At 44.2% G+C, this 27,038-nt stretch overlaps 1 protein-coding gene across 1 annotated transcript in view; it reads right to left on the bottom strand.

Moving 5' to 3' along the window:
- Nucleotides 1-27,038, bottom strand: part of LOC120065442 (protein CBFA2T2-like) — a 571,663-nt gene that overhangs the window by 539,433 nt on the left and 5,192 nt on the right. The window contains exons 2-4 of the mRNA XM_039016461.1: nt 4,415-4,588; nt 3,587-3,828; nt 2,791-2,880 (exon numbers count right to left, since the gene is read on the bottom strand). Of these exons, the coding sequence (XP_038872389.1) occupies nt 2,791-2,880; nt 3,587-3,828; nt 4,415-4,562 (480 nt within the window). The 5' untranslated portion in view covers nt 4,563-4,588. The remainder of the gene's footprint in view (nt 1-2,790; nt 2,881-3,586; nt 3,829-4,414; nt 4,589-27,038) is intronic.

Raw genomic sequence — 27,038 nt, 5'->3', positions numbered from 1 at the left:
TGGTCAGCTTGTGGAGAAAGAAAGAACCTATTTCAAACAGACTCTGGGGCAGCTGTGGGACGATAGATCCCAGATTCATACAACCAGTAGGCCTAGCCTACATGAAACAAACGTTAAAAAGCAATGAGTCTGATGCAACAGATCAGAATGTTTAGCTTAAAATGTTGATAAACTATTTTTTCTTCACATTATAAGTGCAGCAATGTGCACCAGGCAGTAGGCTACGCACAAATGTTTGTTCCATAATGCAAATAGCGGGAAAACACCATTGTCAAAAGGCACTGCACATGCGAGCAGTTTCATGTGACAGAGATGAAAATATCCATTAGAGATGTAGAAAGAGAGGAGATCTAATAGACTACTTTGAAGCAAGGTAAGACATGCCTCATAATATGTATTAAAACATTCAGCTTTCAAACAATTAATTATATGGTTTCAAAATGTTGCCGTTTGATGCCGCGTTCAAACAACTGGGAACTTGGAAATCTCCGACGTTAGTGCGCTCAAGACAACTGGAAACTGGGATAAAAACGAACTCAGACTGGGAAAAATAGTTTTGAGTGGTCATCCAACTCGTATTTCCAACTCAGGAACTCTGGCCTCTTTCTAGAGCTCTGACATTCCAAACTGAAGATCACTGATGTTGTGATTTGACCTCGTATTTTTCAGTGTTCCCAGTTGTCTTGAAAGCAGCACAAGATGCTGCAGCAGCAGCTCTCACGCTGTCTGACAGATTTTCCACTCAAAGGCTCTGTATCTGTATGCTGTACGCGTGTGATAAATAAGACACATAAATATACTGTACACACGCAGCAATTTAATTCCACAAAATTATGCAAATTGCCCTGTGTGTGTCTGTGTGTGTGTGTAGTAGTAGAAGCAAGGCTGAGTGGAATGAGAGAGGTCAAATGAGAGAGAGAGAGAGAGAGAGAGAGAGAGGAGAAAGCAGGAGGAAGACAAGCATCACAGGCCACTATCAGAATGCAGGCACCCTGGTAGGAGGTAGAGAGAGAGAGGGACAAGCGAAAGAGAGAAAAAGTGATGAGCAGAGGCAGAACGAAGTAAAGGAATCCCCCTCCCTCCCTCTCTCTTTCCATCCTTAATGAACAACAGGTCCGAGTGTGCTTATAATTACATGCACTTCCTCATTCCCCCTTTTCCACTTAAGACCCTTACCCCCCTCTTTACCCTCTTCCTTACCCGCCTCTCAACCCCTACCTAGGGCCTCTCGACACATATGTTGTCCGTCAGTTAAGCGCCGGTCTCTTTTTCTGCTGGACGGACGCGAGATTGGCGACGCCGGGAAAACCTGAATGACTGCCTTCATTTAATGCGACACAGAGCCCCATAAAAGAAGAGAATGGTTTATAGTCATGTTTCACACTTCCGAGCTCTCTCTCTCTCTCTCTCTGCCATAATGGTTGGAGAGAGAGAGGATGGAGAGAGAGAGAGAGAGAGAGAGAGAGAGAGAGAGAGAGAGAGAGAGAGAGAGAGAGAGAGAGAGAGAGAGAGAGAGAGAGAGCGATAGAGAGAGCGATAGAGAGAGCGATAGAGAGAGCGATAGAGAGAGAGAGAGAAGTTGAGGAGCATCGTAAATTACGAAAATTCATCTCTGATATGTTTTCAGACAGCTGTGGTTTCGGGATGAGGTAACCCGTGGAAAAAGAGCAGATTTTCACCGGCTGAAAAATCTAGCAATAACAGCGAGAAATGTGACTGGTTGGAAGATTTATGTTCAGGTCTCATGAGGGTGGCTCTTAAAAATACTACTATTTCAGGCCCCCATGTTGCAAAGTTACTCAAAAGCCCAATAAAACTTGCGCAACCCCTGTCGCTCGTTAAGTCAACGCATACAACTGCATTGTTACATTGGGAACGACTGAAAGGCAATAAATTAAATCCCCGATTCCAATTTCCTTTTTGTATGACAAACGTCTGGCTGTTAAATATTCAATGCGATTATAATAATGTTTTCCCCATTCTAATTATGCTACCATCTACTTGCAGTTTCTCATGATTTGTTTGCATATTTGCGTTATTATTGGTTTATTAAATACTAGACAATGACGTCCAAAGATTTCTGAGAGAATTGTAATTATAATCCTCTATGCCAGAAGCTCCTCTACGCTTCATGAAAGGAATCCGTCCCAAATAACACCCTATCCCCTATATAGTGCACTTCTTCCCATAGAGGCCCGGTCAAAAATAGTATACTCTATAGGGAATAGGGTGCCATTTGGGATGAACTCTAGCTGTTACCTTCAATACAAACATCTGGTTTTTCCCACTCCTGATTTCATGACTAATTATACGCAGTCCTTGAGTCATTGTAAACCTCCTCCGAAACATCAAAGGCCTTGTGAGGAGGACAAAGAGGAACACTGTAGCAGCACAGGCCTGGATTCAGTTATGAATATTCACAGCACAGGGAGAAGGAAAGATAGAGGGGGGAGAGAGAGAAGGGGGAGACAGAGAGCGAGAGAGAGAGGGGGAAGAGAGAGAGGTGGGAAAGAGTGTGAGAGAGAGAGAAGGGAGAGAGTGAGAGAGACAGAAAGAGTGAGAGAGAAGGGGGGAGAAAGAGAGAGAGAGAAAGATAGGAGGAGAAAGAGTGTGAGTGAGAGAGAGAGATAGGAGGAGAAAGAGTGTGAGAAAGAGAGAAAGAGAGAGAGGAAAGGAAAGAGAGAGAGAGGAAAAAAAGAGAGAGGGAGAGAAAATAGAGATGGCAAATAAAGAGTGGAAATAACAGAGAGTAACAGAGAAATAGAGAGATAGAGAGGAGGTAGGTGTTACCTTGAGGAAGGGAATGACGAAGGGCCTCAGGGGAAAGTTGGTGGCCTCCTGGAGCCTTGAGTGGAACTCCTCGATGGTGACTGTTGAATTCTGGGACACATAGAGGAGAGATCAGCCAATCACAATTCACCTCAAGGTTCAGTTTATTTGTCTCCAACACTGAGCTTGACATTGTGCGTGCTCCAGATCAACTACATTGCAGCTGCCACACAAGCTGTCCATTTGTAGATCAGTCCAAATAGATTCTCTCAGACAAGAGGATAGACTTGAATCACTTGAATCCCTTTGAGTGACCAGAGAAATAACTATATGGCACCAAAAGTCAGTTTCCCTTTCAACTGCTGATCAACCTGTTCATGGATGAATGATGTGCAACAGATGATACGTAGGTATAATCTACAGCACAGGACTCAATATGTTGCAGATGGGGCCTGTCAAAACCAATACAGTGTGTCCATTTGGGCCACATATACTGAATATACGGTCATGTTCCATTGAATGAAAACATCTGACGAAATAAAATCCAGCCCAACATAAATAACACATACTGTCTTTTCTATTTTGGGCAGATATTTGTACTGGTATTGAAAGTAACATATACATATATTCAAATATTTCATTCTCCATATATATCACTTCAATTTTATTTGACTCCATTCAATTCAGTTCAACTAATTTCAATCATCGAAACACATCTCAAATCAAATGCAACTATGTTGACATATCAATACAGAATAAGTGACAATGTTTTACGGGAGTTTCCATCCATTCCTAAAACGTTTTATCAACCACTCACCACGAGGGCCAGCACCAGGTTGCGGACACTCTCTCCGATCTCGGGCGAGATGTCGTTGCCGAACTGCTGCAGCGTCGTCAGGAAGCGTTTGAGCTTGCTGAGCTGTCGGGCGCCGCATGTGGCCGGGAGCTGCTGATTGGCCAGCGAGGAGGAAGAGGAGGAGCTAGGCCCATTGCTGTAGCGCTGGGGCGGCGAGGGCACAGCATTTAGGGTGGGCGGGGAGTGGTGGATTCCATTGGTCACTGGGGGTGGGAAGAGGCGGGACAGGGAGGAGCAAATGAGAGGTCGGCGTAGGAGGTCAAAAAGGTTTATCAAATGTGGTCCGACATGGGAGGTAGTGCTTCGATTGGATGGGCTGATGCAAATGCTACAGAGGGACAATACATATCACATTCATTATAGAATCACCAGATCTTTCATATGGAATCCTTATTTACACCTATCTGATCTAGGCCGGGTTACTGTACAGGCCTTTGTGACAACAAAGGGGGCTTTATAAATACATTTTATTGATATATGGCCATAAAGTAAAGCAGACAAAAAAGGAAGCCTTTCAGATATATCAGAATACTCCAAAATCGTTTACCACACTGCCCTAATTCATCTATGGATGATGGATATTACGAGGCTGCAGACCCAGGACGCTCCTCTATGGGGAGCTAGTGGTGGTAAGAGTCTTAACTTCTTATGGCTGGGAGAAGTATTGAGTAGCTTGGATGAATAAGGTGGACAGAGTAAACTGCCACCCACCAGGGCCTCATTGAATGGCGATGACTGCTCCAGTCATTCTATTTCTATGGTAAGAGTGCTAATATCTGTGGTACTCACGAGTGGTGGAGGAGAAGGAGGCTGGCCGGGGTCCGCTGGGGTTCACGGAGGGCAGGGGCGGCATGGTGGCGCTGCTGCTGCTGCTGCTGGGGACTGGTCTGGGGACTGGTCTGGAATGAGTCTTGACATCCACAGGAGAGCCGGGCATGGCAGGGGTCTTCTTCTCACCACTGTCTGAGGAGGGGGAGAGAGGGGAGGGAGAAAGAAGGGAGGGAGAGAGAGAGAAGGGATGGAGAGATAGGGGAGGAAGAGAGAGAGAGAGAGAGAGAGAGAGAGAGAGAGAGAGAGAGAGAGAGAGAGAGAGAGAGGAGGGACAGGGTCAATAGGTGCATGACAGAGATGTTTTGTGGTCGGGGTGTTCAAACAGGCGCACGTATGTACACACACACATTCACGCATATACGTACACATACACGCTAATGTGTAGAAGTAGGTTTGCAGTCTGGTTTCCATCATCAGCCACTCAAATTACAAACCCACGTAAACACACACTATCCTCAGCATCAATGTGTGTGTGTGTGCATCGAGGTGCTCTTTTCATGACATCGACCAGGGATGGGCAACTTTGATGGTGGTGGAAGTCATCATTAGTGGCTCGTGGGTCTGCCTACCCACATCCATATCCCACATTAGTTTCCTGTGTGGATCAAGAATGATCCACCACCCAAAGGACATCCAGCCAACTTGACACAACTGTGGGAAGTGTTGGAGTCAACATGGACCAGTATCCCTGTGGAACACTTTCACAGTATCCCTGCGTCCACACCCGACAAATTCAGGCTTTTCTGAGGGCGAAAGGGTGGCGTGCAACTCAATATTAGAAAGGTGTACACCCTTTTGCCCTCAGAACAGCCTCAGTTTGTCAGGGCATGGACTCTACAAGGTATCGAAAGCGTTCCACAGGGGATATATGGCCCACCCTCTGAATGGCACACATACACAATCCATGTCTCAACTGTCTCACTCTCAAGGCTTAAAAATCCTTCTTTAACCTGTCTCCTCCCTTTCATCTATACTGACTAAAGCGGATTTAACAGGTGACATCAACAAGGAATCATAGCTTTCACCTGGATTCACCTGGTCAGTCTGTGTCATGGAAAGAGAAGGTGTTCTTAATGTTTTGTCCACTCTGTGTGAGTGTTAAGAAGAGTGACTGAACATTTCCAGACTCAATATTATCAATGTCCTCACCTTTTTCATGGAAGAAAACAACAGCAGAACCTCCCCCTCCTCCACCCCCCTTCTGCCCCTGGTAGAGCAACCAGATGTCTTGGGGTCTAGCCTTGCCTTGACATGCTCAACCCTTCCATTGAGATCCATGGCAGAAGTGCTAATGAAGAAAAGCCATTGTGTTTGTGGAGAAGAATGGCCCTTCATTGAGCCAGTGGGGCCAGGGCCGAAGAAAGAAGGAAAAGAGGGCGGGAGCTATTTCACGCTTTACTAACAAGATCGCAAAAGCTTTTGAATGTTAAACGCATACTTCTCAATATGCCACGGCCAATGAATGAAATGAATGGGACCACCAAATCAGGGGATGGGGGAGAGAGGGAGAGAGAGATGGTAATAATCTTTAGATCAGAGGGCATCTGTGTTAGTCCAATCCCCATGAAGACTGGGTCTGGTCTCTATTTGGAGTGGATCAGATGCTTCCAACTGCTTTTAGACAGACGATTAATAGACAAGCAGTTTTAAAGGGTAAAAGGTTGGGTGAGAGGTTCCTTGGTTTTAGGGTTTTTCTTTAGACCCAGACTATTATGCACGTTTGATGTCATGAACTGAGCATCTGCCTTCATACACAAACATATGAATGCAACAGCCAGTACAATTTGATGGGGAGCGATATGGCATTTAATATGTCAGCATGTGATGATAAATAATTAGGGTAAAAACTAGGAAATCAAAAAACCGGCCACTGCAGGATGTGGTTCCACTGTGGACTTGATGGAATCCAAAGGGGGGCTCCCGATCAGAGTTATTTTCATGTTGAAATAAACAATACGCCTCATGACTTGGTGGTTCGTAGACATACCCCTTTAGAAAAAGGAAAAGCAACAAAGGTATATGCTTACTTACACCAAAAACATATGTGAGTTGTTTCAACTAAATATTATTAACTATTATTTTATTATTTATTTTACTCAACTTTTTGGTAAAAGTGGTATATGAACTTAATACTTTTAGTTGGCCTAAACTTGGCTCCAACAAAAATTCTGTCAACTTAAAAATATGTGTTTGCTTAAATTGTCTCATATGTTCATTCAACTAGAAATGATTATTTGGGCATCTTACCTAAAAAAGGTTGTAGGACTAGTTACACACACAGTGTTTTTAACAGACAAGTTGAGTAAACACATTTTAAATTGACTGGACCAACTAAAAATGTTTAGTTCAGGTAAAAAGGCTGTGGAACCAGATACTTAATAACAGGGGTGCAACTTTGGTTTTAGAAGGGGGGGGGGGGGGGGGGGGGGATGACATAGATAGATAGATAGACATTTTTTTTATCCAATTGGATAAACACTCCAAACAGCCTACCCAACTGCTCAGAGGCGTCCGGATGGTCCTAAAGTGCACCGTTGCCTCGTTTGTATCACATTCCAATGATAAAACCGGGGGGGGGGGGGGAAATGCAATTTCAGAATGTTGTCCCCAGTGAAAGTTGCACCCCTGCTTAATAATAATGAATTGAAACAACTAGATATGTGGATGTTTTTTATACAGTGTAATACTCAAGTATATGTACAGTTGAAGTCGGAAGTTTACATACACCTTAGCCAAATACATTTGAACTCAGTTATTCACAATTCCTGACATTTAATCCTGGTAAAAATTCCCTGTTTTAGGTCAGTTAGGATCACCACTTTATTTGAAGAATGACAGAGCTGGTGTAACTGAGTCTGGTTTGTAGGCCTCCTTGCTCACACACGCTTTAACAGTTCTGCCCACACATTTTCTATAGGATTGAGGTCAGGACTTTATGATGGCCACTCCAATACCTTGACTTTGTTGTCCTTAAGACATTTTCCACAACTTTGGAAGTATGCTTATGGTTATTGTCCATTTGGAAGACCCATTTGCAACCAAGCTTTAACTTCCTGACTGATGTCTTGAGATGTTGCTTCAATATATCCACATAATTTTCCTCCCTCATGATGCCATCTATTTTGTGAAGTGCACCAGTCCCTCCTGCAACAAAGCACCATGATGCTGCCACCCCCGTGCTTCCCGGGTTGGCATGGTGTTCTTCGGCTTGCAAGCGTCCACCTATTTCCTCCAAACATAACGATGGTCATTATGGCCAAACAGTTCTATTTTTGTTTCATCAGACCAGAGGACATTTCTCCAAAAAGTACGATCTTTGTCCCCATGTGCAGTTGCAAACCTGAGTCTGGCTTTTTTATGGCGGTTTTGGAACAGTGGTTTCTTCCTTGCTGAGCGGCCTTTCAGGTTATGTCGATATAGGACTTGATTTACTGTGGATATAGATACGTTTGTACCTGTTTCCTCCAGAATCTTCACAAGGTCCTTTGTTGTTGGTCTGTGATTGATTTGCACTTTCGCACCAAAGTAAGTTCATCTCTAGGAGATGCCTCCTGAGCGGTATGACGGCTGCGTGGTCCCATGGTGTTAATACTTGCGTACTATTGTTGTACAGATGAACGTGGTACCTTCAGGCATTTGGAAACTTCTGGCTGATTTCTTTTGATTTTCCCATGATGTCAAGCAAAGAGGCACTGAGACTGAAGGCCTTGAAATACATCCACAGGTACACCTCCAATTGACTCAAATGATGTCAACTAGCCTATCAAAAGCTTCTAGAGCCATGACATAATTTTCAGGAATTTTCCAAGCTGTTTAAAGGCACAGTCAACTTAGTGTATGTAAACTTCTGACCCACTGGAATTGTGATAGTGAATTATAGGTGAAATAATCTGTTTGTAAACAATTGTTTGAAAAATGACTTGTCATGCACAAAGTAGATGTCCTAACCGACTTGCCAAAACTATAGTTTGTTAACAAGAAATTTGTGGAGTGGTTGAAAAATTAGTTTTAATGACTACAACCTAAGTGTATGTAAACTTCCGACTTCAACTGTTGAATTAATAAAGCCAGCAGACAAGCATGTGCACACACACACATTCCCACACAACAGTGAGGGTTCACCTGAACTCTCTGGATTGCAGCACTGCACCCTGTGATTTGACCGCTCCCTCTGCCCTTGCATCTGAGCCCCGCTTTGACTCTACCCTCCCTTCATTTCTCCCCCTCTTCTTGTCCTCCCCTCTCTTTCTCGCCGCACCCTGTGGTCTGCCTTCTATCGCTCCACCTGTTCAGGAGAGCAGGGGTGCAGGAAGAAAGGCTATACACAGCAATTTGGGCTTCTGTCTCACACACACGCACGTGGCACAGTGACGGGCACACACAAGCACGCACACACACACATACACACACACTGTGCCAGCACTTGACATGGAGCAGCCTGGAGCACACACACTGGTTCCAATGCTCCGCACGTCTCAATAACATGATCCATGGGACGTATAGCTCCACAAGTCTCAATAACACGATCCATGGGACGTACAGTTCCACACGTCTCAATAACACGATCCATGGGACGTATAGCTCCACACGTCTCAATAACACGATCCATGGGACGTATAGCTCCACACGTCTCAATAACACGATCCATGGGACGTACAGTTCCACACGTCTCAATAACACGATCCATAGGACGTATAGCTCCACACTTCTCAATAACACGATCCATGGGACGTACAGTTTCACACGTCTCAATAACACGATCCATGGGACGTACAGTTCCACACGTCTCAATAACACGATCCATGGGACGTATAGCTCCACACGTCTCAATAACACGATCCATGGGACGTATAGCTCCACACGTCTCAATAACACGATCCATGGGACGTATAGCTCCACAAGTCTCAATAACACGATCCATGGGACGTATAGCTCCACACGTCTCAATAACACGATCCATGGGACGTATAGCTCCACAAGTCTCAATAACACGATCCATGGGACGTACAGCTCCACACGTCTCAATAACACGATCCATGGGACGTATAGCTCCACACGTCTCAATAACACGATCCATGGGACGTATAGCTTCAAATCAAATCTTATTAGTCACATGCGCCGAATACAACAGGTGTAGACCTTACAGTGAAATGCTTATTTACGAGCCCCTAACCAACAAAGTACTGAGTAAAGGGTCTGAATACTTAAGTAAATGTGATATTTCAGTTTTTTTATTTTTAATAAATTAGCAAAAATGTATAAAAACCTGTTTTTGCGTTGTCATTATTGGGTATTGTGTGTATATTGACGAGGGAAAAAAACAGTGTAATCAATTTTAGAATAAGGCTGTAACTTAACAACATGTGGAAAAAGTGAAGTGGTCTGAATACTTCCCGAATGCACTGTACAGCTTCATAATAACAATATCAGTATTAATGAGGATGACGTCTCAATAACACAATCCATTGGACGTATAACTTCGTAATAACAATATCAGTTCCGCCAACACAATAGAAAGCTGATATGCAGCTCTATCCTCTGAGGAAACCATTGCTTCTGTCATGACGTTGGGTTGGGGGTAGGTTTATGACAGTCATAAATACCTCTTTCCCCCTTTTTCTCTCTCCCTACTATAACTGATGTGACATAAGAAAACCCCTTGGTTAACATAGAGATTCTGGGTAACATCAGAAGTTGGGGGAAATGAACTATATTCTGGTAATCCGACCAACCGAACATATGCGGTGGTACTTAAGGTATATTATGTCAGTTCGGTTGCCCTCTGACACATTCTCATCAACGATAGAATGACATAAACTCTACTGTGGAAAGTCTAAACGTCAGAGGTATCGGATTCACATGGAATTGTTGTTTAATTGAAATGTTTGAATATGACATTATTTGTGAAGAGGTGAAATGTAATTTTAGCTTCCAAATGAGAGATCTGTGCTTTCATAAGTTTTCCTCTGCTCACAGTGGCCCGCCCCTGTGAAGAGGCATGGGTTATAAACTTTTCAGACACACCCCTCTCCCTCCACTATAAAGGCCATGAACAAGAATATAACTTCCTGTTCCGGGTACACTAGGATGACGGTCCGGTGTCAGAATGGTTCAGATAATAACTACAGATGAAGCCAACATCAGCATGGACTTTGATTGTGAATGGTATGAACTTTGAACTCGTATTCACTACAGAAGTGATATCTCCTAGCCGTTGAGTTAGCAACAGCTAAACGCAGGTTAGGAAGGACAGTCCAAGTATCCCGTCTACTACACACAACGTATCCCGTGACTACCAGAGACATTCTTCAAAGGACAGAGGACTCGGGTTGGCGACACGGTCCATCTACCACCAACCTACGGAAGCGCAGCTCAGAGTAAATATGTATTGCATTTTCCTCTTCAAATGGGCGGTAATTTAGAATGCATAAGATACTGTATTTACGATAGTACAGCTCGCCTATGTTCAAGTCTCCTGCTCTTTCACTAGGACTCAGCCCCTTCCCTTTGTGTAACAAGCTGTCATATCTATTCCGCCCGCTAGGGACGTTTTTCTGTATGACGTAATTTGTGACCAAGTTATGATTTAATTGTATATGTGTGATTCTGTGTGATTAGTTAGGTATTTAGTAAATAAATAATTGAACCCAATTTTGTATTGCTGATTCAACTTGTTAGCCAGGATTCTTGCAGATAACCAAGGACTTACAACTTTCAGATGAGACTGAATAAAATGACGATTAATGTGACTGTTATGGACGTAAAATCTTACTAAATCTTTAAGAGTTTATTCGAAAGATAACAGCTCTATAAATATTCTTTCGTGGTGTCCCTCTCTAGTTAATTAACATTTACATGATTAGTTCAATCAGGTAATATTAATTACGGAGAAATTATTTTATAGAATAGCATGTCATAGCAATTAATCTGGCATAGTCAAAGACACGACACTTCCAATACATTGCTTTGTGTTTAGTGGTCCATATGTACAAAGTGTATCAATACATTGATTTGTGTTTAGTGGTCCATATGTACAAAGTGTATCAATACATTGATTTGTGTTTAGTGGTCCATATGTATAAAGTGTATCAATACAGTGATTGGTGTTTAGTGGTCCATATGTATAAAGTGTATCAATACATTGATTGGTGTTTAGTGGTCCATATGTACAAAGTGTATCAATACATTGCTTTGTGTTTAGTGGTCCATATGTACAAAGTGTATCAATACAGTGATTGGTGTTTAGTGGTCCATATGTACAAAGTGTATCAATACATTGCTTTGTGTTTAGTGGTCCATATGTACAAAGTGTATCAATACATTGCTTTGTGTTTAGTGGTCCATATGTACAAAGTGTATCAATACATTGCTTTGTGTTTAGTGGTCCATATGTACAAAGTGTATCAATACAGTGATTGGTGTTTAGTGGTCCATATGTACAAAGTGTATCAATACATTGCTTTGTGTTTAGTGGTCCATATGTACAAAGTGTATCAATACATTGCTTTGTGTTTAGTGGTCCATATGTACAAAGTGTATCAATACATTGATTGGTGTTTAGTGGTCCATATGTACAAAGTGTATCAATACATTGATTGGTGTTTAGTGGTCCATATGTACAAAGTGTATCAATACATTGCTTTGTGTTTAGTGGTCCATATGTACAAAGTGTATCAGAATATGACTGCTGATCTAGGATCACTTTTTCATTTTATATCAGTTTTACCGTTTAGATCATAATATGATATGGACGGGGGAGACCTGATTCTAGATCAGGACTCCCACTCTGAGAAGCTTTGTGAATATGGGTCAGAGTGCATCTTTCTCAAGTCAAAAGAACAGACGGTATTAAAACAACTATATTTCTTTCCAGTTCCTTTACCAAGCACATTTAGCAATTAGTATCAACATTAGTATCAACTGCTAAAGTCAAATGAGATTGGAAATCCTTGGCTCTGGCATAAGGTAACTGAGAAGACATCACATGGCGACGTTACAGATAATTCAATGCAACACAGAAAGAGACAGGCCTAATTCACTCAGTATGTCAGTTAGTGGGCCATAGCCAGATGACTTCCTGAGACCACTACTACTGTCAGTCTGTCGCCTGAGACCACTACTACTGTCAGTCTGTCACCTGAGACCACTACTACTGTCAGTCTGTCACCTCAGACCACTACTACTGTCAGTCTGTCACCTGAGACCACTACTACTGTCAGTCTGTCACCTGAGACCACTACTACTGTCAGTCTGTCACCTCAGACCACTACTACTGTCAGTCTGTCACCTCAGACCACTACTACTGTCAGTCTGTCACCTCAGACCACTACTACTGTCAGTCTGTCACCTGAGACCACTACTACTGTCAGTCTGTCACCTCAGACCACTACTACTGTCAGTCTGTCACCTCAGACCACTACTACTGTCAGTCTGTCACCTGAGACCACTACTACTGTCAGTCTGTCACCTCAGACCACTACTACTGTCAGTCTGTCACCTGAGACCACTACCACTGTCAGTCTGTCACCTGAGACCACTACTACTGTCAGTCTGTCACCTGAGACCACTACCACTGTCAGTCTGTCACCTGAGACCACTACTACTGTCAGTCTGTCGCCTCAGACCACTACTACTGTCAGTCTGTCACCTGAGACCACTACTACTGTCAGTCTGTCACCTGAGACCACTACCACTGTCAGTCTGTCACCTGAGACCACTACTACTGTCAGTCTGTCACCTGAGACCACTACCACTGTCAGTCTGTCGCCTGAGACCACTACTACTGTCAGTCTGTCACCTGAGACCACTACTACTGTCAGTCTGTCACCTGAGACCACTACTACTGTCAGTCTGTCACCTGAGACCACTACTACTGTCAGTCTGTCGCCTCAGACCACTACTACTGTCAGTCTGTCACCTCAGACCACTACTACTGTCAGTCTGTCACCTGAGACCACTACTACTGTCAGTCTGTCACCTGAGACCACTACTACTGTCAGTCTGTCGCCTCAGACCACTACTACTGTCAGTCTGTCACCTCAGACCACTACTACTGTCAGTCTGTCACCTGAGACCACTACTACTGTCAGTCTGTCACCTCAGACCACTACTACTGTCAGTCTGTCACCTGAGACCACTACTACTGTCAGTCTGTCACCTCAGACCACTACTACTGTCAGTCTGTCACCTGAGACCACTACTACTGTCAGTCTGTCACCTCAGACCACTACTACTGTCAGTCTGTCACCTGAGACCACTACTACTGTCAGTCTGTCACCTGAGACCACTACTACTGTCAGTCTGTCACCTGAGACCACTACTTCTGTCAGTCTGTCACCTGAGACCACTACTACTGTCAGTCTGTCACCTCAGACCACTACTACTGTCAGTCTGTCACCTGAGACCACTACTACTGTCAGTCTGTCACCTGAGACCACTACTACTGTCAGTCTGTCACCTGAGACCACTACTACTGTCAGTCTGTCACCTGAGACCACTACTACTGTCAGTCTGTCGCCTCAGACCACTACTACTGTCAGTCTGTCACCTCAGACCACTACTACTGTCAGTCTGTCACCTGAGACCACTACTACTGTCAGTCTGTCACCTGAGACCACTACTACTGTCAGTCTGTCGCCTCAGACCACTACTACTGTCAGTCTGTCACCTCAGACCACTACTACTGTCAGTCTGTCACCTGAGACCACTACTACTGTCAGTCTGTCACCTCAGACCACTACTACTGTCAGTCTGTCACCTGAGACCACTACTACTGTCAGTCTGTCACCTCAGACCACTACTACTGTCAGTCTGTCACCTGAGACCACTACTACTGTCAGTCTGTCACCTCAGACCACTACTACTGTCAGTCTGTCACCTGAGACCACTACTACTGTCAGTCTGTCACCTGAGACCACTACTACTGTCAGTCTGTCACCTGAGACCACTACTTCTGTCAGTCTGTCACCTGAGACCACTACTACTGTCAGTCTGTCACCTCAGACCACTACTACTGTCAGTCTGTCACCTGAGACCACTACTACTGTCAGTCTGTCACCTGAGACCACTACTACTGTCAGTCTGTCACCTGAGACCACTACTACTGTCAGTCTGTCACCTGAGACCACTACTACTGTCAGTCTGTCACCTCAGACCACTACTACTGTCAGTCTGTCACCTCAGACCACTACTACTGTCAGTCTGTCACCTGAGACCACTACCACTGTCAGTCTGTCACCTGAGACCACTACTACTGTCCGTCTGTCACCTGAGACCACTACCACTGTCAGTCTGTCGCCTGAGACCACTAATACTGTCAGTCTGTCACCTGAGACCACTACTACTGTCAGTCTGTCACCTCAGACCACTACTACTGTCAGTCTGTCACCTCAGACCACTACTACTGTCAGTCTGTCACCTGAGACCACTACTACTGTCAGTCTGTCACCTGAGACCACTACTACTGTCAGTCTGTCACCTGAGACCACTACCACTGTCAGTCTGTCACCTGAGACCACTACTACTGTCAGTCTGTCGCCTGAGACCACTACTACTGCCAGTCTGTCGCCTGAGACCACTACTACTGTCAGTCTGTCGCCTGAGACCACTACTACTGTCAGTCTGTCACCTGAGACCACTACCACTGTCAGTCTGTCACCTGAGACCACTACTACTGTCAGTCTAACATACGGATGCAAGCCCCCCCCCCCCCCCCCCCCCCCCCCCCCCCCCCCCCACACACACAAACACATATTACTGCTGGGGGGAAAAACGATACAGTTACATATTGGGATATTATTATTTTGATGATATATCGTATTGTTTTGACAATATCACAATATTATGTTTGTACTAGTCGGCTGTACCTGCACCAAAACTCCAGTATTTGTCCTTCTATAGCGTGTTCTCCATCTGCTTTTTAAATGGCGAGCCAATAACTTTTTTGCACTTTTATTTCCCTGACTGATGACAACTCGTGTTCTCATGTCTCTCTCTCTGCAGCAGACATATGGTGAGCAATATGTTTGAAACATCGAATCGCAAAAATATCACAGTATAGAATCGCAATACATATAGAATAGTGAGAGTCGCAAAACATATCGTATCGGCACCTAAGGATTGAGATAATATCGTATCGTAAGGTCCCTGGCAATTCCCAGCCTTAACACACACACTGACTAAAACGCACACACACATTATTATAAAGAATATTGTCCTGTGTTAGCTCAGCGAGACACCTATGTTTACAGGATGTTTGTCTAGCTGGTCTGACTGCCACCTGTCACCTTATCCCTGATATGAATGAACAAGAAGCACAAGCATAGAGACAGAACATGAAAAATAGCCTGGAAAGTAATGCTGTAGTGTACACATTAACTGAAGTTGTTTCAAAGATATGGTTTATACTAAAAATAAATAACTACATTCTGTGTAAAGGAGAGTAGAATAGAATCTAATAGAATAGGGCTAGATAAGAGTAGAAAATAATCCAATAGAATAGGGCTAGATGAGAGTAGAATATAATCCAATAGAATAGGGCTAGATAAGAGTAGAATAGAATCCAATAGAGTAGGGCTAGATGAGAGTCGAACAGAATCCAATAGAATAGGGCTAGATAAGAGTAGAATAGAATCCAATAAAATAGGGCTAGATAAGAGTAGAATATAATCCAATAGAATAGGGCTAGATAAGAGTAGAATAGAATCCAATAGAGTAGGGCTAGATGAGAGTCGAACAGAATCCAATAGAATAGGGCTAGATAAGAGTAGAATAGAATCCAATAGAATAGGGCTAGATAAGAGTAGAATAGAATCCAATAGAATAGGGCTAGATAAGAGTCAAGTAGAATCCAATATAATAGGGCTAGATAAGAGCAAAATAGAATCCAATAGAATAGGGCTAGATAAGAGCAAAATAGAATCCAATAGAATAGGGCTAGATAAGAGCTAAATATAATCCAATAGAATAGGGCTAGATAAGAGTCAAATAGAATCCAATAGAATAGGGCTAGATAAGAGTCAAATAGAATCCAATAGAATGGGGCTAGATGAGAGTAGAATATAATCCAATAAAATAGGGCTAGATAAGAGTCAAATAGAATCCAATAGAATAGGGCTAGATAAGAGTCAAATAGAATCCAATAGAATAGGGCTAGATGAGAGTAGAATAGAATCCAATAGAATAGGGCTAGATAAGAGTCAAATAGAATCCAATAGAATAGGGCTAGATAAGAGTCAAATAGAATCCAATAGAATAGGGCTAGATAAGAGTCAAATAGAATCCAATAGAATAGGGCTAGATAAGAGTCAAATAGAATCCAATAGAATAGGGCTAGATGAGAGTAGAATAGAATCCAATAAAATAGGGCTAGATAAGAGTCAAATAGAATCCAATAGAATAGGGCTAGATAAGAGTCAAATAGAATCCAATAGAATAGGGCTAGATGAGAGTAGAATATAATCCAATAGAATAGGGCTAGATAAGAGTCAAATAGAATCCAATAGAATAGGGCTAGATGAGAGTAGAATATAATCCAATAAAATAGGGCTAGATAAGAGTCAAATAGAATCCAATAGAATAGGGCTAGATAAGAGTCAAATAGAATCCAATATAATAGGGCTAGATAAGAGCAAAATATAATCCAATAGAATAGGGCTAGATAAGAGTCAAATAGAATCCAATAGAATAGGGCTAGATAAGAGCAAAATATAATCCAATAGAATAGGGCTAGATGAGAGTAGAATAGAATCCAATAGAATAGGGCTAGATAAGAGTCAAATAGAATCCAATAGAATAGGGCTAGATAAGATTAGAATAGGGCAGAAATGGGGAGTCTGACTGAACAAGCATCTAAATAGATTCATATGTAATTTGTTCTAAAGGTAGGTGGGGACCATGTCAGAAAAGTGAAAACATAAAGCACTTCAAATACATTTGATAAAGAAATATCAACAACAACAAAAATATGAAACACTTCTTCTTAAATCTTTCATCTTCATGTCTTCTTCATAGATAGATATATATTGTGCTCCTCTCCTGTGCACCAGGTGTCTCTAATCTCCCACTCTAATAAGCATGCAATCTAACAGCTGTGGAGAGCGAGAGAGACATGAGAGACAGAGAGAGCGAGAGAGAAAGGGAGACACGAGAGAGAAAGGGAGACACGAGAGAGAGAGCGACAGAGAGAGAAAGAGCAAGAGAGAGAGAGAGAGAAAGAGAGGGAGAGAGAAAGAGAGGGAGAGAGAAAGAGAGATAGAAAAGAGGAATGTTTTGAGAAACAGATGAAGCGGTGAACTGGAATGACTGACACATCCTCCCTGCTACGGTGTATTACCACAAGGCCAGTAAAAGAGTCACTACATTTAATAACTAGATCAAACGTGACATGTGTGTGTGTGTGTCTTGAGGCTATTTGTGTTATATTTGAGTAAGTAATCAGATGAATAATGCAGATATAAGACAAAAGGTAGAGGAATGTTTGTGTGATAAGACTGACAATTTGACTTTCAACTACAGGTCGTCAGATACAACAGATCTGAGTCTCAAGGAAGATAAAACACCTATTATCATGTCGTTTCATGATCTAAATTCAGTGTAGAAGACCCATGCTGTCAGTTCTGTGCCACCCCCCACACACACACCTAGAGGCTGTCATGTGGGATGGAGTGAAAGGGGAGGCAGTGCACCACTTATCACTGTCTGACAGCTTCCTCTGAACACACACACACACAGACAGACATGCAAACACACCCCAAGTCACAACTCAGGGACATTTTCTGCCATGTGGGCCATTCCGACCCACACATAGCCAACCTTGATGTTGTAACTTAAGGACACCTGACAGACAATGTGACTGTACAACAACAACTGCAAGAACAACAGTCTGAAACAACAAATAGAGAAGCGCTTCTAAAAGACTAATTATGCTTGTGATTTTAGAAAGATACATTTCCATCAAAAGACCTCGCTAGTTCTAAGCTCTGAATGCTTAAATCCATATAAAATGAATTACAACACAAAAAAGGAGCATTGCACCCACCTACCTAACGCCCCGCACTCCTACCAACAAAACACTCAGGAGATATAGAGAGACAGAGACAGAGAGAAAGAGAGAGAGAGAGAGAGAAAGAGGGAGAGAGAGAGAGAGAGAGAGAGAGAGAGAGAGAGAGAGAGAGAGAGAGAGAGAGAGAGAGAGAGAGAGAGAGAGAGAGAGAGAGAGAGAGAGAGAGAGAGAGAGAGAGAGAGAGAGAAAGAGAGATAGAGAAAGAGGGAGAAAGAGAGAGACAAAGGGAGAGAGAAGGAGAAAAAGAACGAGAGAGTCAAAGAGGACAAGAACAGAGGAAGAAGCCTGCTCACAAAGCCAAGGACACAAAAGGGTTTTAAGCTATCAGCCCCTTAGCACCACAACCAGTACCGTTGCTGCCTCGATTGCCCAGGCCCCCTCCTCCTCCCTCCTTCCTCTGTCCCCCATCCTCCATATGGATCTAATCGGGCAAGAGGCTGGCCAGCTGGGACCCCCAACAGTCACCTGTGAAGGAGACAGAAGGGACAGAAGGGCCCCGGCTCCCCCAGCCAAGGGGAGAAACACAATGCTGTGTTCCAAGGGAAGCAGAGGAGGGGGAGGGCGGGATAGAGAGGGGGATAGAGGGAGGAAGAGGGGGATAGAGGGAGGATGGGATAGAGGGAGAGAGAGGGGTTTAAAGGGAGGGAGGATGGGATAGAGGGAGAGAGAGGGGTTTAAAGGCAGGGAGGAGGGGATAGAGGGAGGGAGAGGGGGATAGAGGGAGGATGGGATAGAGGGAGAGAGAGGGGTTTAAAGGCAGGGAGGATGGGATAGAGGGAGGGAGAGGGGGATAGAGGGAGGATGGGATAGAGGGAGAGAGAGGGGTTGAAAGGGAGGGAGGAGGGGATAGAGGGAGGGAGAGGGGGATATAGGGAGGGAGAGGGGGGTATCGGGAGGAAGGGATAGAGGGAGGGAGGAGGGGTTTAGAGGGAGGGAGGAGGGGATAGAGGGAAGGAGGAGGGGATAGAGGGAGGGAGAGGGGTTTAGAGGGAGGGAGGAGGGGATAGAGGGAAGGAGAGGGGGATAGAGGGAGGGAGAGGGAGATATAGGGAGGGAGAGGAGGATAGAGGGAGGGAGGAGGGGATAGAGGGAGGGAGGAGGGGATATAGGGAGGGAGAGTGGGGTATAGGGAGGAAGGGATAGAGGGAGGGAGAGGGGTTTAGAGGGATGGAGGAGGGGATAGAGGGAGGGAGAGGGGGCTGGAGGGAGGGAGAGGAGGATAGAGGGAGGGAGGAGGGGATATAGGGAGGGAGGAGGGGATATAGGGAGGGAGAGTGGGATAGAGGGAGGGAGAGGGGGATAAAGGGAGGGAGAGAGGGGGAGAGGGGATAGAGGGAGGGAAAGGGGGATATAGGGAGGGAGAGGGGGATAGCGGGAGGGAGGAGGGGATAGAGGGAGGGAGAGGGGGATAGAGGGAGGGTGGGGGGATAGAGGGAGGGAGACAGGTATGTAGAGGGAGGGAGACAGGTATGTAGAGGGAGGGAGACAGGTATGTAGAGGGAGGGAGACAGGTATGTAGAGGGAGGGAGACAGGGATACAGGGAGGGTGAGGGTGAGAGTGACAACTCCCCCATGACAACTCCTCCATGACAACTCCCCATGACAACTCCCCCATGACAACTCCTCCATGACAACTCCCCCATGACAACTCCCCCATGACAACTCCCCCATGACAACTCCTCCATGACAACTCCCCATGACAACTCCCCCATGACAACTCCCCCATGACAACTCCTCCATGACAACTCCCCATGACAACTCCCCCATGACAACTCCCCCATGACAACTCCTCCATGACAACTCCCCATGACAACTCCCCCATGACAACTCCCCCATGACAACTCCCCCATGACAACTCCTCCATGACAACTCCCCATGACAACTCCCCCATGACAACTCCTCCATGACAACTCTCCCATGACAACTCCTCCATGACAACTCCCCCATGACAACTCCTCCATGACAACTCCCCATGACAACTCCTCCATGACAACTCCCCATGACAACTCGTCCATGACAAGTCTCCCATGACAACTCCTCCATGACAACTCTCCCATGACAACTCCTCCATGACAACTCCCCATGACAACTCTTCCATGACAACTCTTCCATGACAACTCCCCCATGACAACAACCCATGACAACTCCCTATGACAACAACCCGTGACAACTCTCCCCATGACAACAACCCATGACAACAACCCATGACAACAACCCATGACAACTCTCCCCATGACAACTCCCCATGACAACTCCCCCATGACAACTCCTCCATGACAACTCCCCCATGACAACTCCTCCATGACAACTCCCCATAACAACTCTTCCATGACAACTCCCCATGACAACTCCTCCATAACAACTCTTCCATGACAACTCCCCCATGACAACTCTCCCCATGACAACAACCCATGACAACTCCTCCATGACAACTCCCCATGACAACTCCTCCATAACAACTCTTCCATGACAACTCCCCCATGACAACTCTCCCCACGACAACAACCCATGACAACTCCATATGACAACAACCCATGACAACAACCTATGACAACAACCCATGACAACTCTCCCCATGACAACTGTCTAAACAAAGGCTTAGAGCTCCTATATCGGGGCTGTGTGTATGTGTGTGTCGCCTTTCCAATGAGGCACACGATGCTAGCTCCATTCAGCTCATTTGAAAACATTATTTATAGTTTTTGCCTCTTGGGTGATGACAACTCCAATCAGCCAAAAGTACATTAAATTGTAACCTCCCCATTGTCCAATCATCAGGTGCTGTTAAAATAAAATGTACTATCTACGGACCTTCAAATATGATCTATAATACTTTGTGGGGTAATTTGGGCATGTCTAGTGCTCTATGTAGGGAATAGGGGACAATTTGGGAAAGTGTTGGACAAGAGACAACAGGGAAAATAAATGAGTCTGCATGTTAGAGGCGCCATGAAGGGAGAGGGAAAGAGAGAAAGAGAGACAGGGAGGGATAGAGACAGAGAAAGAGAGAGGGAAGGAGAGAAAGAGAGATGGGGAGAGAAAGAGACAGAGAAAGAGAGAGGAAGGAGAGAAAGAGAGATGGGGAGAGAAAGAGACAGAGAAAGAGAGAGGGAAAGAGAGATGGGGAGAGAAAGAGACAGAGAAAGAGAGAGGGAAGGAGAGAAAGAGAGACGGGGAGAGAAAGAGACAGAGAAAGAGAGAGGGAAGGAGAGACAGAGAGACGGGGAGAGAAAGAGACAGAGAAAGAGAGAGGGAAGGAGAGAAAGACAGACGGGGAGAGAAAGACAGAGAAAGAGAGAGTGAAAGAGAGAAAGCGAGACGGGGAGAGAAAGACAGAGAAAGAGAGAGGGAAAGAGAGAAAGAGAGACGGGGAGAGAAAGACAGAGAAAGAGAGAGGGAAGGAGAGAAAGAGAGACGGGGAGAAAGACAGAGAAAGAGAGAGGGAAGGAGAGAAAGAGAGACGGGGAGAGAAAGAGACAGAGAAAGAGAGAGGGAAGGAGAGAAAGAGAGACGGGGAGAGAAAGAGACAGAGAAAGAGAGAGGGAAGGAGAGAAAGAACGAGGGAGAGAAAAACAGGATGAGAAAAGTGCTGTTTTCACTTGGTTTCATCAGTAAGGCAAGACTGTCAAGCGTCACAAATAGTACCCTATTCCCTATATAGTGCACTACTTTAGACCAGAGCTCTATAGAACCCTACTCCCTATATAGTTCACTACTTTAGACCAGAGTCCTATAGAACCCTATTCCCTATATATTTCACTACTTTAGACCAGAGTCCTATAGAACCCTATTCCCTATATAGTTCACAACTTTAGACCAGAGTCCTATGGGCCTTGGTCAACAGTAGTGCACTAAATATGGAATAGGTTGTCATTTTGGATGAAGCCTCGAACGGCCAGGCTGCGTGTTTGCGTTGGCTGGCCTTACATCTCCAGCCAGCAGCAGACTACATAGCTGGCCCTGGCCCAACGTCAACAGGGTACCTTTGTGTGTGTGTGTGTGTGTGTGTGTGTATGTGTGTGTGTGTGTGTGTGTGTGTGTGTGTGTGTGTGTGTGTGTGTGTGTGTGTGTGTGTGTGTGTGTGTGTGTGTGTGTGTGTGTGTGTGTGTGTGTGTGTGTGTGTGTGTGTGTCTGTGTAAGTAACAGATGTGTCTTCAACGTGGGCCCATCACGTTTCTCCGCGAGATGGGAGAAGAGAGGAGGAGAAAGAGAGGGCTTCTTCTTTGCCCTCAATTCCCCTCCAAAGAAATCCAGTCTATAACCTTGTCACTCAGTTATAATTACAAAAATACAAACGGCTGTCCTGGCTGGAGCCTGTACAAAATGACTGCAGAGATGGAATAGCACTTACTGGCACTGAATGACAGAGAGAGAGAGTCAAAGAGGACAAGAACAGAGAGAGAAGCAGAAAACAGAGGAATGTACGACGGACAGACGACGGCTATAAAGGAGTGTGGCCCCATGAACAAAGTAGAGTTTAAAGAGCAGGGAAGAAACGGGTGATTGGGAGACGACTCGTAAATGCTGTAGGGCTCGAAGGGAACGGAACAGCATCCACATGGACATGAAGTCAGCGCTCTGGGTTTGAGTGGCCCTCCACACACCCTATTCCCTATATAATGGCTTAGTGTTGACCAGAGCTCTTAGGGCTCTGTTCAAAAGTAGTGCACTATATAGGAAATAGGGTCCCATTTGATAATAATTTCTGTGTCTATTCTCAGAAACAATGGAGATTTGCATTCATATTGTGCAGTTGGTTGTCATTCTGTTCCACCGAGTATTGTTGGGTATGATGAATGCAGGAATCCAAATAACGTACATTGTATTCTTGCATTGCAGAAGGACTGATGTTCTCAGCTTAGGCCTAGGCCTAGACCCAGAAACCTGGTTAACGGATTTGATTGAACAAGGTCATTTTTAAGTAAATCTCCATGGACTGCTTTATAACGAGCCCTCTAATATGTTGGTATCTGGGTCATGTTTGTAACGGTGTCAGACACACATCTGCAACCGATGGATCCATTGTAATTTGATGGCCCATTCCAGAGTGAAATACACACCTGCATCACTGAGCGGTCAGATGGAGTGTGTGTTTGTGTGTGTGTGTGTGTGTGTGTGTGTGTGTGTGTGTGTGTGTGTGTGTGTGTTTGTGTGTGTGTGTGTGTGTGTGTAGAGAGAGGAGTGTAGGCTTCCAGGTGTTCCAGGGTCAGTCAAAAACGAATCGGAAATTCAGTGAACACACCTGCGCAAAACAAAAGCTTGTCCCCAAATTTTTTTATCACACTTGGCATAGAATAGTGACATAATCCCCATAATTCCCACCCTTCATTCATCCCCATTCAAAGAAAACCAGTTGTTCCCACAGCAGCAGCACTCCTTTCCCTTGCCCAGTAGAACAGGGCCCTTCTCACCTCTCCGTGAATAACTGATATTCTTGCTCATCAATCAGCCGAGTCCCCACCACCCTGATGTCTCTTTCAACTCCAGCCTGAGCCCTGGACACCGTCATAAATCAGAGAGTACTGTGAGCTCTTCTGTCATTGGAAGGGTCAGACAAACCGTCTCCTATTCTTTACGAACCGTCTGACAGTCCACTTAACCTGCCGGTCTCGACAGCACTCATTTTTTAAATCATGTCGGACATGGACAGAGTCAGAGAGAAAGGCAAGGCAGCTCCGAGGCAAAACCATGTGTCGTTTGACACTAGTCTACTATAGCAGACACAGCTTTGGCCATAAAACTGGATACGAGCTTTGGGACATTAGGAACAAGAGAGACTAGTAAGGCAAGCTCGTTTGAGACCAGGTGTGAAGAGGGAGGCTTACTGTGAGTGGCTCTACCAAGGCAAAGAGGTCATTCACAGCCAGATGTTCAATACGCCACAGGCCATGTTTCATGCATTAAAATGGCTCGGTTTTCACAACGCCGATTATGACAGTGGAATACTTGCACTTTGACAGAGGGAAAATGTCAAAAGACGAGTAATAAAAGTGATAAATAGAGTCACATGTGGCAGACGTTGGGATTTAACCCCCTGAAGACAATTCAACATTTAAAACATCTTAAATGGTTGGGAACAAGCCAGGAGAATGGAGAGCATGTGTGTAAAGCATTGCAGTGAAATGTTGGCCTTCTAACCTACTGTCTTGCATTGAAGTGTAGTTTACAGGCATTTTCACATTATTCTACATTGAAGTGTAGTCTATAGGCATTTTCACATTATTCTACATTGAAGTGTAGTCTATAGGCATTTTCACATTATTCTACATTGAAGTGTAGTCTATAGGCATTTTCACATTATTCTACATTGAAGTGTAGTCTATAGGCATTTTCACATTATTCTACATTGAAGTGTAGTCTATAGGCATTTTCACATTATTCTGCATTGAAGTGTAGTCTATAGGCATTTTCACATTATTCTACATTGAAGTGTAGTTTATAGGCATGTTCACATTATTCTACATTGAAGTGTAGTCTATAGGCATTTTCACATTATTCTACATTGAAGTGTAGTCTATAGGCATTTTCACATTATTCTACATTGAAGTGTAGTCTATAGGCATTTTCACATTATTCTACATTGAAGTGTAGTCTATAGGCATTTTCACATTATTCTACATTGAAGTGTAGTTTATAGGCATTTTCACATTATTCTACATTGAAGTGTAGTCTATAGGCATTTTCACATTATTCTACATTGAAGTGTAGTCTATAGGCATTTTCACATTATTCTACATTGAAGTGTAGTTTATAGGCATTTTCACATTATTCTACATTGAAGTGTAGTCTATAGGCATTTTCACATTATTCTACATTGAAGTGTAGTCTATAGGCATTTTCACATTATTCTGCATTGAAGTGTAGTCTATAGGCATTTTCACATTATTCTACATTGAAGTGTAGTCTATAGGCATTTTCACATTATTCTACATTGAAGTGTAGTCTATAGGCATTTTCACATTATTCTGCATTGAAGTGTAGTGTATAGGCATTTTCTTACTCTTCTCTCTGCAACTTCAACATAAACCCCTTCACCTATAAGGACTGAGGGTGGAGTGAATAAAAACACACATGGAGACATTGAACTATTTCCACACACAGTTCTCCAATAAGCATCAGCCAGCCATGTGTGCCCCAGGTGTGCCCCAGAGTAGGCCCATGTATGCACTCATTCACTGGTGCTGAGCAGTGGGTTAGTCAGTCCTAATGCTCTGTGAGAGACAGATAGCAGTAGGTTAGTCAGTCCTACTGCTCTGTGAGAGACAGATAGCAGTGGGTTAGTCAGTCCTAATGCTCTGTGAGAGACAGATAGCAGTGGATTAGTCAGTCCTACTGCTCTGTGAAAGACAGATAGCAGTGGGTTAGTCAGTCCTACTGCTCTGTGAGAGACAGATAACAGTGGGTTAGTCAGTCCTAATGCTCTGTGAGAGACAGATAACAGTGGATTAGTCAGTCCTAATGCTCTGTGAGAGACAGATAGCAGTGGATTAGTCAGTCCTACTGCTCTGTGAAAGACAGATAGCAGTGGGTTAGTCAGTCCTACTGCTCTGTGAGAGACAGATAGCAGTGGATTAGTCAGTCCTACTGCTCTGTGAAAGACAGATAGCAGTGGGTTAGTCAGTCCTACTGCTCTGTGAGAGACAGATAACAGTGGGTTAGTCAGTCCTAATGCTCTGTGAGAGACAGATAACAGTGCGTTAGTCAGTCCTAATGCAGCAGGAAAAATAGAACGAGACAATCATTTGTGCCAGGTGTGATATCCCTCTTAAATAGCTTGGGCAAATGTTCCCATTGACCTTTAAGGCCAGCAGGCTAGTCTTTGTTTTAAATGTTTTAAATGTTTTAAATGTTTTATTTTTTAAATTTCTTATTTCTTACTATAATTTTTTTTTTATTGGTGCGTGACTGTTATTGAAAGTTGTATTGTCAATCTTGTTTTGTATTTAACGCCACTTTAAATGTGTACATGACACTGCAACAAAATTTCCCCATGGGGACAATAAAGTAAGTAAGTAAGTAAGTAATGCTCTGTGAGAGACAGATAGCAGTGGGTTAGTCAGTCCTAATGCTCTGTGAGAGACAGATAACAGTGGGTTAGTCAGTCCTAATGCTCTGTGAGAGACAGATAACAGTGGATTAGTCAGTCCTAATGCTCTGTGAGAGACAGATAACAGTGGGTTAGTCAGTCCTAATGCTCTGTGAGAGACAGATAACAGTGGGTTAGTCAGTCCTAATGCTCTGTGAGAGACAGATAACAATGGATTAGTCAGTCCTAATGCTCTGTGAGAGACAGATAGCAGTGGGTTAGTCAGTCCTAATGCTCTGTGAGAGACAGATAGCAGTGGGTTAGTCAGTCCTAATGCTCTGTGAGAGACAGATAACAGTGGATTAGTCAGTCCTAATGCTCTGTGAGAGACAGATAGCAGTGAGTTAGTCAGTCCTAATGCTCTGTGAGAGACAGATAACAGTGGGTTAGTCAGTCCTAATGCTCTGTGAGAGACAGATAACAGTGGGTTAGTC

This window comes from Salvelinus namaycush, chromosome 20, assembly GCF_016432855.1.
Source record: "Salvelinus namaycush isolate Seneca chromosome 20, SaNama_1.0, whole genome shotgun sequence".
NCBI classification, from domain to species: Eukaryota; Metazoa; Chordata; class Actinopteri; order Salmoniformes; family Salmonidae; genus Salvelinus; species Salvelinus namaycush.
The sequence above is the reverse complement of the archived record's forward strand: the minus strand, read 5'-3'. Positions and strand labels throughout refer to the sequence as shown.